The sequence below is a fragment of the Silene latifolia genome, chromosome 11 (assembly GCF_048544455.1).
Source record: "Silene latifolia isolate original U9 population chromosome 11, ASM4854445v1, whole genome shotgun sequence".
NCBI classification, from domain to species: Eukaryota; Viridiplantae; Streptophyta; class Magnoliopsida; order Caryophyllales; family Caryophyllaceae; genus Silene; species Silene latifolia.
In genome coordinates this window covers 16,318,300-16,333,814 of record NC_133536.1, presented here as the reverse complement: position 1 = coordinate 16,333,814, position 15,515 = coordinate 16,318,300, and the positions used below count along the sequence as shown (strand labels likewise).

The following is a 15,515-nucleotide window of genomic DNA, read 5'->3' as shown; positions in this document are numbered from 1 at the left end:
AAAAGAAACCATTACAATCCTTTGTCTATAAAAGTTGAAGCCAATAAAGCTCTCCTATTGGTCCGTGGTTTTTAAGGATTAAAAAGAAAAAAAATTAAGGTAGGACCCCCATGTTCATCCTACACATTTAATTACCCTCTCTTCTATATTTCACTTGATTTGCTTTTCTTTTTCTCTTTTTCAAACTACTGAGTTTACGATATTTTAATTTTAGTTTTAACTTTTTTTATAATTACATATTATACATATATATTTTCCTAAAATGTTGGGAATACATCTGAATGAAAACAATTTAAAATATTACAAAATGAATAAAATTACAAATTATTTGTACCGGTTTTCTTATTGATAGGTACCCAAATAACATTCCTATACAAAAAAAATGTAAGTCTCGATAAGAATTAAAGCACATTCATATAATTATAATTCACAATGTTAAGAAATATACAAAATTTAGCAAAATTTGAAGAAGATTCATATAATTATAATGTTAAAAAAAATACACATGGTAAAGATTTTAATGATTATAAAAAAGAATCAGCACTAATTTTCTTATCTTACAAAAACCACAAGTCTTACAAAGCATTATTATGAGACAAAAACATTTATTTAGTAATCAGGCATCAACAATATCATATTTACAATTTCAATACCGTCATTTGAATTTAACATTTGAATAAAGAAGCTCAATTCATTATATGTGGTTACAATAATAAATAAGCGGCCCGATTAAATTCAATACCGTCTCTATGGACAATTTATATTGTTACGATATTGAGCACTTAACATCTGTTGTTACGACCAGTGCATTTTTTTGCACGGGTGTAAAACTAGTACTCCCTCCTAGTCTGAGTGTTGGTTCTCTTTCTTTTGGGCACCAAAATTAATGAAATGAATTTGGACCACACAAAACACTCTACCCCACATGGAATTGAATTTGGACCACACAAAACTTACCAAAAAAGGAAAGAGGAACCAACACCCGACTAGCATGAAAATAGAAAGGGAAACCAACACTCAGACTAGGAGGGAGTATAATATTACATCTCTCTTTGTATTGCGTTTTTCATGTATTTTTTGGCAAAAACTTGAATCATTAAATTACGTTGAGATAAAATTTTGTCCGTTTATAGAAAATGGACCCTCCGAACGGCCAAGAACATGGTGAAAACAAAACGTGAACAAGTGGTCTCGGTCTAGTCCATTTGGCAACATCACACGCGGACGTGAAAACCCCGCCAATTTTGAACCCAAAACTTACGTCACACGTCAATTCTACCATTACCGTATTTGACTTCCTGTCACACGTTCTCCCTCTTCCCTCAATGTCTCCGATTACGATTCCCCGTCATCGTAAAATCACACTCATCAACCAATTTAATCTCCAATTCCTTCAGAAATTTCCAGAATTTTGCGCGATTATACTATTTGAAGCTGAAATCAACGAATCGCTTTCAATTTACTTGCTTGTTTGCTTTGGATTTGGGAATTAGGGTTTCGGATTCTCCAAATTTCATCGATTCTGCATCTATTTTTCGAAATTCAGATGAAAATCGGTCGTCAATCGTGGTTAGTTAACTTTTAATCTAAAGTTTCATAACTTTAGTATAATGATGCTGTATATTTAATCGTATTCTTTTTTTTTTTAATGATTTCCTGTTAAAAGTTGCGGATTGTTTAATTGTTTATTTCACTTTGTTTGATGTTAGTGTAACCTAGAAATCTAGAATATTCCGTAACTCAGCGATTTATCAGATATTTTCGGTGATTAATTTTCATTTACTTGAAGACGTGTTACTGTTGACATTATTACATACGGAGCATATGAGATTATTATTTGTAAATTTTCATTTATTGGCGATATTTTCCGATATGAGATTAGTATTGTTAGCTATTGACATGGTTTGTTAGTAGATGATGACTAGAAGGGAGAGGAGAACAATGAATTGGTACAAATTTAAATAGGCTACTTCAATACGGCTGGTTGTTATTATATTTTTATTAGAGAAAGTATTGATCGAGAGTTTCGAGTGAGAATGTTGATGAGGAGCATTATCTATAGGTCAACGTTTATAACTTTCTATTGAGTTGTATTTGTTTCTCAAAATATCTGAGTGAGATTTTGACAAACGTATGCAATTCAATGGAACAAAAGAAGTACGGAGTACAACTTTTAGAGAGTGTACCTAGAGTACCTTTGAGTAAAGACGTGTTACTTGTGGAGTTGGCATGATAAGTTTAACTATTATGAGGCAATCTCATTGAAATTTAGTTGTTTGAGAAATTATGTTAGGATGAAAATAGTTAGAAGCAAGCAAGAAAATAATCCGCATAACAATTTGTTAATGTTCTCGACATTGTAGTTGTTTTCATAGTTGATGAAGTCATCCATGGTTCTCGCATAAACAAAAAAAAAAAAAAAAAAAAAAAAAGACATAACAAAGCTTACAGAGATAAGTAGGTAGGATCACTAATTTGTTCTACATGTTCTCCCCTGTTCTTTATAGTTGTTAGGTTCTCATAAAAACAAAGAAATTCCAAATTCATACAGTGGTTGTTTGTTTGTTTGTTTGACACAAAACACTAAAGTTGAGGAAGTTGCACACCTGGTATGTGGTAATTCTGGTTGGAATTTCCCAGTTTTTTGTTTGCCGATGTCTGAGAAATTGATAAATCATTGGAATAATATTTCTTAGGCATTTGACATTCCTATATTGAAGCAAACAACCCCTTCAAGTTGGGATTTGGATACGTTGAGCTTGTTAACCGATGATACTTTTTTTTTAAAGTCATTTGTGCTTCTTTGGTAGTTGATTGAAGCTGTGTTGTGGTCTAAGGTTCATCGTTCCTCCTGCAAATGGAGTTATAGACTTATAGTATTGCAGAACATATGTTACTTTCTGAATCAGTCGGAAGACAGTTTTGCAATTTGGCATATCACTATTGAGACATGACGATCTTTTCTGCCCTCTTAATATTCACATTACCCTCTTTTGCAAACAGAGGAGTTCTTCAGGATATCATTGTGTAGATGCTTAACAAGACCTAAAATATAGAGGTTTATTCTAGACTACCATGTTGAGGTTGAGACGAAATCAAATATTTGAAGTACTTACACCAAAAACCAGTTATGTATAGTGGGGAATCAACTTAGAGATGCTTAGAATGGCCTGAAAATTTCAGAGGTTAATTATGATTATTCTCTATTTAGATGTTATTCTCGTAGATTTGGTAGACAAAGTATAATTCCCAGGGCATTCAATATGGAGATGTCGGGCAAGTTTTAAGGAATACGCCTTGTTTTGGCAAATTAAATTATTTTTTTAGTGGCTTATTGTTCATTGAATTGGTTATTCTTAATTAGTGAGGTCCGTTTCTCAAGTGAACAAGATTTACTGATTGGCACTCAATGATTTTGTCCGGTAAATGATTCATGATTTATGAAGCACCTGTGTAACTATATTTATGTATTCGTTTTAACTCATATTGTAGTTCCTGTAGTTCGGTCAGTGTCAACTCTTTTTGGACCATCTATTAGATGCTCATAAACACAGATTCACATGATAAGAATATAGATGTTTTAATATCCTATCAAAGTTCCTCTCTGATCAATCAGTTAATTTAGGTGAATATAGGCTTGTGCATTTCATCTTTCAGCTCAAGGCCTCAGACATGGTATCTATGTACTTTTTTGAAAAGGTGGCTATGAATTATTTAGCATCTTAATTCTTTGGTTGTGAAGGATCTGCTGAGGTGAAATTTTACGTATCATTGCATTTGTATTAGGTCTAAAGACGTGTATAATTAGTTTTTTGTAAACTGTTCCATGTTCAAAGTGCCAGAGTATTTAGATTTAGTACTACAACTACGATATGTCTTGTTGTCTTGAAGCCTGATGACTAGCTCGTAAGAGGTCCATAAAAAAATTATCCTCAAGCTTTGTGTCGAGATCGTACAATTTCTATTATATAACTTTGCTCTCTGCTTTTCATAGCTGTTATTTACTTGCTGCTTTTGTAACGCCAAGAAATGTGCTAAGAGGTCCATTCACAGTTATCCTTTCCTCACGGGATTCCCTAATCTTACCTTCTTAGCTACTATTTAATTCATCATATGCGTGTATTTACTTTCTTAGTTGGTTAAACAGATTGTTTTAGTTAGCATGTTCAAGGCTTATAAGACTTAATTTGCACTGTATGACTAGGGCTGAAGTTAATTTTAGTTTCCATGTAATTGGGCGAAGAGCTGAAGAGGAGCATGCAGGATTAAATCGTCAGTTTGGCCAACTCGGTAGCTGCCTTGAAAGGGTAGAGACGAGGTACTTTGCTAATTTATTTACACATCTCAGTCATCTTAGTTTGTGTCCACTTTGGTACTTTTATTATGTTTTGCATGTGTAATGCTCTAATCGTTGGATATGTGGCGTGAAGCTTTTGTTCTGCCCTTGTCGAATATTATTACAACATCTAATTGGTTGCATGATCGTATTAGAATTTTATCAGGATGAGGAATATTTGTCAAATATGGCAGGAGAATATCATATCTTTGCATCAGTACATGAGTGCACTTCCTTGCATTAATAAAATAGATTTTTTTTTTTTAAAGATGAGGGTTCTGCCATTCAGCAAATGTTGACATCTTAAGTAAAATGTTGTGTGGGACACGATTTTATCGGCACTTAGAGATCACTATGAAAAGTATGATGTAACAAGAGAGAACTAAATCTAAATCCTTCCTAAGCCGTAATTATGATTCTATTAACCAAAAAAATTCTCTCTAAGAAAGGCATCAACCTTAATTTTGACCGTGAAAAAGAAACAATGCCTGATATGAAATGGGGTGCCTGTCTTGATTGAACCAAAAACACAAATACCGTGTCTGGTACTTTCCACATTTAAGGGAATGGCATATGATTTGAAAGGATAAGTAAGCTTATTTAGGCTAGTTATGGATGCAAACTAAGCAAAGATACTCCGATAACTTATGTTACTCTGAGTCGAGTATGCGGGTCGAATATTATACTTATCAAACATTGGACTTGTCATGACTCATTTTTCAGACTTTGGGGCATGTTGGATGAAAGAATTTCGGGGGAAGGGGAGGGGAATGAGAGTGAGGAATACAATTTCCCCTCTTTGGTTATCAAATCGGGGTAGAGACTAGAGAGAGATGGAGGAATACCAATTAGCGGTCGTTGATGAAGGCAAAGGAAACCAAAGGTGTAAGCACCAAACTTGTTAGATGGTCAAACGTCGAAATCAGGTTGATCAGTGCGACAGTCATGAAACTCATTTACTTAGCTTTCTTGTTTCGTTTTTCCTTTGTTTTGTGCATCAATTTCTTTGGATTCACATGACCTGGCCTTGACTCATCCTTGACATGAAGGTGAGTCTGTTGACTACTTGACCCGGTATTACCACTGTTGACTTTTGTTGACCAACTTTGGCTTGTGACCACTGTTTAGCTCGTCTTTGGACTTCGTTTTACAATCCGCACATCTTCTAAGGTCAAACCAACATTGATGTTCACTCAGACATAAACGCGATCCTTAGCTCACCTTATCACCTTGAGACTTCAACCAAAACTCCTCCAATCCCATCATGAAATGACTTAAAAACCTCAATATAACTACAATATTCACGCACATGTTACTAAGAGGCAATATACAATATCGCTCCTAAAATCACCATCTAAATCTCTCTTAGTGATGAAGTACTCTCATAAACACCCTACTAAGCTCGTCACATCAAAATTCAAAATCTGGGTAAAAAAATATGGGACCATGACGCTTTGATTTGATGGGATGAAGTAATTATAAGTTTGAAATACCAAGGGTTTCAAGTGAAAGAGCTAGAGTGAGTGATGTTCAAGAATTATCATATAACATTAAGCCATAAAATTCTTGCTAAATATTTCATGCACCAGTCTTCCTCTACTTTTGTCATGTCAATCTCCTTTCTCTAACTTTTTGAAGTATTGTATTGGATTGGTGAGGATCGGGTACTCCATACTCCTAAATTGTAGCCTTGAGTGTCGTGTAGGACACATGTATGGCTTTTGGAGTTATGAGTTCAAGTAGCATACCGTTAGCTAATGTCGCGGCTCCATTCTATCAAATTGGCTTGATTTGAACATCAGACTTTTGCATTTATCTCGGCCCTTGGATAACATATACTTGAAAAGTAATAACTCAGCTTTAATTGTTTCATTTCATGAGATTTGGGCATTAGAGAATCATAGGCTTACATTTCATATTGCTGGAACATTACATAAGCTAAAGTGGAGAAGCATAATTTGGATTACAGTTACAAGGAATGGATAAAGGAACAAAAGTTTGTTGTAGACAAAAACATAGCTTCTGCTGCATGAACCTAGAACTTCACAGTAAACTTAGTTATTGTAGCTTCCTGCAAAATTGTTCAAGCAGAAATTATTAAATTAAAAACCCATCATTTCTTTTCCTACCTTGCCACATTTTGTAGAAAAATAATGCTGATTAACCGATTTGCCGTTGCGCTATAATGGCAATATGACATCTTACCAGTGTAGAACCAGTTTTATATGTTAGCCAAGCCACTGGGTATCAGAGAGAGCAACCGTCTAAGTGCTTGCATGTCTGATTTAGGATCATAGTAATTTCTGTGTTTTTTATGTTATTAGTGAAGTAGCGTTTGGTCTTTTGGTAATGATTCGCATGGGATCACTAAGTTCTAGTTACTAATAAGCTCGCTATTTGTACTGATATATTCTCTCGTCGTCTCTAAACAAAAACAGAGTAACTCCGGCCGATGACTAATTAATTGACATGTGTTAGGTCACTGTCATTATAAAAGTTGAGCTTAGGTTAGTGCATTGAATTAAAGCTTTGTCAAAGATCTAAAATAAAAAAAGGCACAAGACCAAATTTAGGTGGGATTTTGCATCAAGTTTGGAGGAGATCTCACGTGCACTTTTATCTTAGATCAAAGACATGATAATTAGATAAAGAAGGAATATTACAGATTTAGATTCTCTCTAAAACATGCCATATTTGATAATCATGCAATACTATATGGGTCACCTTAACTTGTCAAAATTTTCTTTGGTTTACCTATTAACTGGACTTGCAGCCTATGGTTCCTACTTTTTTGTGGACTTTACCGCAGTTACAGTAGACATAATGCAGCTAGCGACAGCTTAATTAACAGTACACAAGCGTGATCATTGATCGCAATTTTGTTTTTTAGAAGAAGTCAGATTGCATTTCATTCTAAGTCATGTGGTTTGTTTATGCCATTGTTTTTGCACATGTAATTTAAAAGGAGTACATTATACATGTTGGTTGAAAGATACCTGTGTTTATCATTGAAGCTCATTGAGTTTCCTTGAGGATGTCTTGTAGTTGGGAAAGGGAACCCTACCCGCTTCAATCTGATGAAGATCAGCAAGGAGAATTTCATAATGCCTCTTAACATCCTCAGCTGATTTCCCCTCCACAAACCTTGCGATATTCTGCCAGCGATCTTTTGTGTCCTTGTCATATAAAGCAAGCGCCCTTTCAAAATCCTTGTTCTGTTGTTGAGTCCATGCAGAGCTCATGTTCCTGCGAGAGTTTGATGCCATTGTGTAGGTTTTTAGTAATTTCTTTAGGAGACTTGGAAAGAAGAAGACAAAAAGGAGTTTATGTGTTTTTGTTGGCTAGGGAGATTATTAGTAAAAAGATTAAGTAAAGCTTATGGTTTTAGGGTTTGTTTTATGGAAAGATGTTTGAAATGAATCCTACTTATAAAGAGGAAGAAAACTAGAAAAGGGAAAGAAAGCCAGTGAGCGAATCAGATTATCAGCTAGAAAGTTACGAAAACGAATGACTAGTTTTGTTTCAAACCACGGGATTTAAAGTTCCATAGGTGAAGCAAGGGAAGAGAACATTAGGGCAAAAGGGGAGAGGGGAATCACTTTTACACGAGAGAAGAAGAAAAAGATGATCTCCTCTTGGGTATATTAACTGTGAAATTTTCCTGAGAGAAACTCTTTTTCACTTCAGCAAAAACTGTTAATACGCGTTTTTTTATCTTCTCTTTCAAATTTTATGGCCTTTTTACTAGGTTAATACTGACCAAGTCTAGATCGGGACCTCCCTATGCTTAAGCGGGATTATTATTGGACGGTTTCTCTTCTCGGATGTTTGTTACTAGCAGCTCTTAAAACCGCAAATTTTAAACTAAGGTTTATGAGTGACCCGACAAGATAATTGTATAATTAGGCAGTACTCTATGAGTGACCAGACAAGGTAATAGTATAATTAGGCAGCAGTACTCTAGGCCAAAGAAGTCTACAACAGCCTAACGGGTCAGAAAAAGGATCCATGGTCCTTTGTAACATTAACATTAAAATTGTGCACATTTTCATGTGTTAAGTCGAAATGATTATGGTCTCTTTCAGTTTCACCTGTTTCCAATTTCTTTCTATAGTTGTACGGACCTGTTAAGTTATTTTTCTGTTATGAGTTTGAAATAGAAGTAAACTGTTTGTCACAGAACATATCCCTTGAAAAAGTAGCATTAAATTTAGATAAATAGAGGAACTGAGGAAGTTAACTTATAGTGTTGGCTTCATCTTCTTGTGAGTTTCAACTCTCGATTTAAATGACCGTCCATTTAGCCTTTCACCCTGCTCACTTTTTTTTTTTTTTTTTTTTATCTTTTATACCGGGTGATTTGTAACTTCTGCTGCTGGGAAAATGAACGTAGCACAGGGCTGGGAGTTTGTTACAAAACAGAGCCGAAGCAACAAACTTAGACAGAAACGACTGTATTACTGATTTGTCATTATGATTTTACTCTCTTGCTGTAAAATCTTTTGTTAAACCAATATGGTTAGCAAACATGAGCTTAGTTGAAAACCATCCTGTGTTTGTCTTGATGTTATTTCAATTTATCTAAATACGTATTATGCCATGTTTTTCCACCTTTTCGATGGAGCCAAAGACTCATTGGCCATTGCTCTTTGGTTCCGGATTCTGACGGTATAAAGCAAAATGGTTCACTAAAGTGACTGCACTTCTTTCTATTGCGGAGTACCGGTCATTCGATGTAGTTTTTGATGCAATTTTAATCCTGGTCATTCGGAAACAGTCTCTTTGTGTTGCTAACACAAGGGTAAGACTGCGAGCGTACATCAGACTGCGAGGCAGTGGGGTAATGTTGTTGTAGGTATTATGCCATGTTTTTTATTATTCATGATCTTATTACATGCTCTAGTTTTCTCTCGTTAAAATTCCTAGAAAGAAGAAAAAATAGCATCTTTGGAGAGATTAGTTGGTGATCATCCTTGCTAACATACAGTATTTCACTATTTTGTCATATTTTGTCATGTTCTTTTCTCTTATGTCACCTCAAAATTTGTCTGAAACTAGATTTTGTCATGCTAACTTGAGCTAAGGTAAATGCCAAGAGATAAACTACATGCCAAGCATGCATATATTGGTATTTGAGTTGTGGATTGTTTTGCTCAGAAACAATACTCCAAAACCATTTACCACTAGCTACCCAGCTAGCGTAGCATAGATTGCTCAGATCGATTGTATGAACGTTGATTGAGGTATATGTTGTTGTCTACCACTGCCAACGTATGCATGTCTTGCCTTTGTGACCTGTAGCATTTGATCAGGTGGCTTGAATTTATGCAAATGCAGGTAGTGGGATTTGAACCCTGGGCATTAGGTTGAAAATCAAAGCATTTACCATTGAACCACAATGTATATTGTACATTTAATGAGATAACATTTACTTATTAGCTATTCAGCAATATTTGGGGTAGCAAAAATCCGTCTTCTAAACCAATTTTTTAAAGTTTGGGGTAGCGACCGCCACCCCTTGCTACTAGGTAGCTTCGCCCCTGAGCAGCAGAAGTGTGCTGGTTTGTTTAAGTTGTTTCTCGAATCTTGCTACATTACTCCGACTCCTGTTTTCCCCATGCACCCGTGTTCGACACTAGACACTTGGACAAGGATATGACACTTATAATACAACATTTTAAGCAAAAATATGCATATTTTTCATAAAAATAGCCGAGTCCGACACTTGGACACGTACCCGTGTCACAAACTTCTAAATATGTCCAAGCAACATTGGTTTCTTGACAGTAGTATTTTTGTTGGAAGCTCAATCTAGGAATTTTAAAAAAAATTCCTACTAGCTTTATTTGAAGTAAGAGATTGTGGGCCTGTGGCGGTACCCATAGACAAACAAGGGGTTATGTTCACTAGTCCAAACTTTTGATGATAATAAAGAAGAATTTTCTTAGCTGAAGTACGAAGAAAATGCGAACAAGAATCCATAACAAATTAACAAGTATAATTGTTGTTTTGTTGTGTTCCAGGAGTGCTGAAGTGCATGAACGAAATTATGTGATTAACCAACGAAAAGGAAGGAAATTAGGGCAGTGAAAATGACAAGCATTTATCTTTCAGCAAGTCACAAGATGTACATTTGAACTGTGGAAAGATGACAAGATGATTACTTGTCAATTCGGCATTAGGTAAGGCACGTTAACATAAATATTTTTGTGTAATATTAGTCGTTGCATGATTAATTGGTGATCTTTGAGAGGAACCGACTTGCGCCTAAGTGTTCATTGCTGCCGTTCAATAGAAAAGCCTATTAGAAATATTACCTAAACCGTCTCAAAGATTCTGTTCTAGGTTTGTTATTAATTGAATTTCCTTATGACCATCATAACTTTCCTATTCCTATTTGTGAATAATTGTATTTCCTTTAGTTAGATTAGGAAACTACAACTCTTGTATTATTAGTATATAAATAGACGTCTTATATGTCATTATTATTTATGCAATTTCTCAATAAAACATGTCCTTCCAATAAAGCCCAAAGTATATCCAATTATTCAGACTTACCTATATGTTTTCTTAGGGGGACAGTATATTATACTCCCTCCCAGCCACTATATTGTTCCCATTTGATATGGGCACAATACTTAAGGAAAAGTATTCAAATAGGAGTAAAAGAGTTGTGTGGGGTTGGTGATAAGAGAGAGGGATGAATTATTAGTAGTTAAATAAAGAATTGTGGGGCCAAAACATAAAGAAAAGTAATAAAATAAAGTAAAAGAATTGTGTGGGTTTGGTGATAGGGGAGGGAAATGAATAAAATAAGAGTAAAAGTTTCTAAAAATAGAAAGGGGAACATTAGTTGAATAATCCGTTTCGGGAAAGAGGGAACATTATAGTGACTGGGAGGGAGTATGTTGCATGAAAATATTTATGGAAACTCGAAATTGAGATGGAGGGAGTCTAAGATTAATAAACCTCCAAATTAATTTCTGTTATTAATTGGTGTTATGCTTTTATGAATTTGTAGGAATTACCAACAATTCTTATGGCGAACGTACGAGAAAAAGATGCCCGAAATTCAGATAAATTCAATTAATTTAAATTTAATACTCCGTAACTTTTAATTATTTTCGTAACTGTACTTTAAAAAAGATGACCTAAATTCAGACTTTGATTAATTGTTAAATACCCAACCTGTTTATTTTTTAAAATTTCTGGTAGGAAATAGTATGTCGATGTAAATAATTCGCACAATTCGATACTCTCTTCGTCCCAATCAGTTGTTTAATTTTTAGTTCTTTGATCTTTAGTTCTTTGACTGCGGTATTGTAATAAAAAGAAGTAAACAGATAATTGAGACAGAGAGAGGACCATGTACAAACTACCTAGTAGCTAAGATACTGGTTCACCGGTATTTATTTTTGCAACCCGCAATATGAATTACATCATGAATCATCGGGAAATAGTCTCTTTGTGTCTTTAAAATAGTTAGTGATACTAATGCTTATCTTATCTCTTGTACTTGATATTATGATCAGCCAAATTTGGTCGTAGTCGCTCGAGGAACAAGCGAAAGAGGATTATTGGAGGGTATTTTAATCGCCTTCCATGTGAAATCCTGCACAACATTGCACTGATGCTACCATTCGCCTCAATCATACAGCTGAGGCGCTCGAGTAAGTTTTGGTACAACCTTGTGACGGACCCGAAATTTGAAGATTTGCATTTAACTCATGCACTTGAGAAACCACCTGGCTATCCTTTTACTCATGCACCCGTATGTTATTTTGTGGAACAATCAGGGGGTCAAGTTCGTACCTCCAAGATCTTGGAGTACTCATTCGACGACTTTGAACGTAAAATGTGGGCTAGCTTTCAATCAAGTGGAGGTTTGATGTGTGCCTATTGGAATCAATCATATTGCTTTCGTATATTCAATCCCCATATTGGAGAACAAGTTCAAGTTCCTTGTGATCCCAAATTTAAAAGATGGCGCTTTCTACGTTTTATCTTCAGTTATTCACCGTCCATCAAAGAATATAAGATTCTTAAACTGGGAGAATCAATAGAGAAGGGACAAACAAGGGTTTATGGAGAATCAATAGAGAAGGGACAACGAAGGGTTTATGGAGAACCAGCCACTGCTGAGATTTGCACACTTGGTTCCAACAGTTGGAGGGAAATACAAAATGTTCCTAGTTGGAATATTAATGGGTATATTCAATGTCAAGGGAATCCGTTTTGGATGAAAGAGTCCGATTTACATTATTTTGATCTTATTTCTGAAATTTTTTATGTTATTCCTGATCCTCCAGTACTTGATCGTGTTCGTGTTCAAGTGACGCATTATATGGATACGCCTGTGTATATTATGATGAGGAATTGTCTTATAAGAATGGGTGACACAGTAGGATATGTACATTATAACAAACTATGGATAAATAGGTACAATTTTTCTATCCCTGAATTGTACTGAGGCTTTAAGCTTATTGGTACCTCGGAGAATGGGCATTTGTTTGGCTAGAATGGGCATTTGTTTGGCTACAATGGTTATCGAAACATATTCTACGGCCATGACATGGGATGTAGAGGCTTCAAGGTCATGGAGAATAAATTGGACGAGCATGGTGGGAGCGAAGAGCAGTCGAGAATAGTAGACGACAATGACCTAATACTGGATGAGTATGTCGCTCCTCATGTTAGAAGTTTTGTGTCTCCGGTTAGAATCATGAAAATGGGAAACAAGTTAAATCACAAGGAAAAATGGGTATTAGACCCTGTTCTTTTGAACTTAAAATCACTTAATATAAGTTCACTTCAGATCCTATGAGTTCAGTTCAGTTTAGATTCTATAAGTTCAATTCAGTTCAGATCTTATACGTTCAGTTCAGTTCAGATCTTATAAGTTCAGTTCAGATCCTATAAGTTCAGTTCAGTTCAGATCCTATAAGTTCAGTTCAGATCCTATGCCTCAATTTAAGTTTACTTCAGATCCTATAAGTTCAGTTCAGATCCTATAAGTTCAGTTCAGTTCAGATCCAATAAGTTCAATTCAGATCCTATAAGTTCAGTTCAGTTCAATTTAGATCCTATAAGTTCAGTTTAGTTCAGATCAGATAAGTTTCAGTCCAAAAGAAGAGGGCCTTAGACACATTGAAGTTGGATTATGATGCTACTAAAAATGATATTTTCAACAAAATTTATCAAGTCTTGCAAGCATATGAAAAAGATAATAAAAGCGAAGACTCATAATGAGGGTGCACGTTATTCTAACTCCAGAAAATTTCCAAAATTTTAACTTGTGATTCAACTTTTTCATCGATTGCATTTTAGAAAGTATTACATTATGGAAAATGAGTAAGCCCTGTTCTTTTAGACTGAAACGGATCTGATCTGAATTGAACTGAACTTATAGGATCTGAATTGAACTGAACTAAACTTATAAGATCTGAACTGAACTTATAGAATCTGAACTGAACTGAACTTATTGGATCTGAACTGAACTTATAGGATCTGAACCGAACTTATAGAATCGAATCGAATCGAACGTATAGGATCTCGAATCGAATCGAACTTATAGGATCTCGAATCGAATCGAACTTATAGAATCTGAACTAAACTTATAAGATCTGATCTGAACTAAACTGAACTTATAAGATCTGAAGTGAACTTACATTAAATGACTTTAAGTCCAAAATAACAGGGTCAGTGTCACTGGGTGGCCTTATATTATTGTATACTCCTATTTTGCGTAAGAGAGAATATATTATTATTATTATTATTATTTTTTTTTTTTTTTATTATAAAGGGATGCGCGCAGCTTTCATTAAAATAGAAATAAAAGTTTACATGAAATTGGTGGGGAGCCGAGAGACAATCTGGGCTCCCACACCCTTAGCAATAGCAAAGCTAAGTCTAGTAAAAATGTAAGCGGCCACCCGAGCCTCCGCATCCTGAGATACCGAGAATTTCTGGATCCGCTTGAGCAAGACAACAGCATCCGAACCCAACTCCCCAAGTGAAGAGAAAGAGAAAGGTAGGAAACCATAACCCGCTACCGCGCACAAATCCTCATACTTAGCACACTTTCGCTGAGCAGCATCAGCGACAACCCGGCCCGGCACAAAATCTGCCAACCCAGTCTGAGTCAAAGGTGAAGAACATGTCAAGTCAACGCACACATCACGCCCCCTGTCCCAAGAATAAAGCAACAAATCCGCAGGACGAAGAGAGCCACCATGCCCATCAACCAAACCGATATCAACCTCTTTCCCCGCAGTAATACCAGATCTATAGCAAATGTCGAAAAGAGTGTCCCGGACGAGGTTATGCCGATGTTTAATGCCCACAGTACCAGCACAAGAAACCGCATGGTCCCCAAAAACATCCTCAGCAAAAACCCGAGAGCAAGCAGGACAGGGCCTAGATGTCGTGAATAACGGAACACCCAGACGATACCCAAGCACACTACGGTAAGTCCTTCCGTTCATAGTCTGACCCAACCCCGAGATAGGAACAGCATGTAACCAATCAGAGGAGTGAGAACCCTGCTGAGACTGCCATAAAGCAAGCTGGCGCGGTGTCAAAGAGAAAACAGACTCTGAGGCAGCAGCAACCGTCGCGAAATAAATGTCTGCCAATTTCTTCATAAGTTTGGGGGCAGCAATTTCACTAGGGTTACCTAAGATTTCAGATCCCGTGCAAATGCATGGTTTTTTTAGGTTATAATGTGTAGAGAAATTAACATTTAGTAATTAAACTTTAAATTAAGTGTTATAGTCTACAATTATTATATGTAGTATTAAGTGGTAAAAATTACATTATTTATATTTTCGTGTTGCATTTTCATGTGTGGTGATGGAGAAGATTCTTAAATATAATACTCCTAAATAAGTAACATTTATGATTAAAGTTCAGACATAATATGGGCAAAATATATTCGTAATTTATTTTCGCAGTACGTTTTTTACTCAATACAGTACGTTTTGCACCAAATTTTCCATTTATTTGCCCTTTACTAAAAAAACATTAAACCTAATTCTTTTTTCCTTCTCTCTAATATTGAAACCTTAACCATCTTCAAGCACATTAAAATTCTTCAATTATGAACAATTATTCAAGTGACGAACATGTAATTAATTAGTTTATCCTATATTACTTATTAAATTAAATTGAATATTTTTTA

At 35.5% G+C, this 15,515-nt stretch overlaps 1 protein-coding gene and 1 long non-coding RNA gene across 4 annotated transcripts; one reads left to right on the top strand and one right to left on the bottom strand.

The window, feature by feature from the left end:
* Positions 1–1,233: 1,233 nt before the first annotated feature.
* Positions 1,234–13,203, top strand: LOC141611198 (uncharacterized). Of its 3 annotated transcripts, XR_012528554.1 has the most exons (5): positions 1,234–1,569; positions 4,205–4,318; positions 10,360–10,518; positions 11,869–12,006; positions 12,133–13,203. It is a non-coding gene; the product is annotated as an uncharacterized LOC141611198 (long non-coding RNA). The 3 variants fall into 3 exon arrangements; XR_012528553.1 differs by having other exon boundaries at positions 11,869–13,203; XR_012528555.1 differs by lacking the exons at positions 11,869–12,006; positions 12,133–13,203 and adding an exon at positions 11,358–11,862.
* LOC141611197 (protein RADIALIS-like 6) lies at positions 6,176–8,308 on the bottom strand. The gene is made up of 2 exons (XM_074429672.1): positions 7,333–8,308; positions 6,176–6,407 (listed from the first exon to the last, which is right to left on the bottom strand). Exon 1 carries the CDS (start codon positions 7,600–7,602, stop codon positions 7,342–7,344), a length of 261 nt encoding a protein of 86 aa, XP_074285773.1. The 5' UTR covers positions 7,603–8,308; the 3' UTR covers positions 6,176–6,407; positions 7,333–7,341.
* Positions 13,204–15,515: the final 2,312 nt, after the last annotated feature.

Coding starts and splice junctions, on each gene's coding strand:
- LOC141611197 (XM_074429672.1), bottom strand. CDS start 7,602: ATGGCATCAAACTCTCGCAGGAACATGAGCTCTGCATGGACTCAACAA.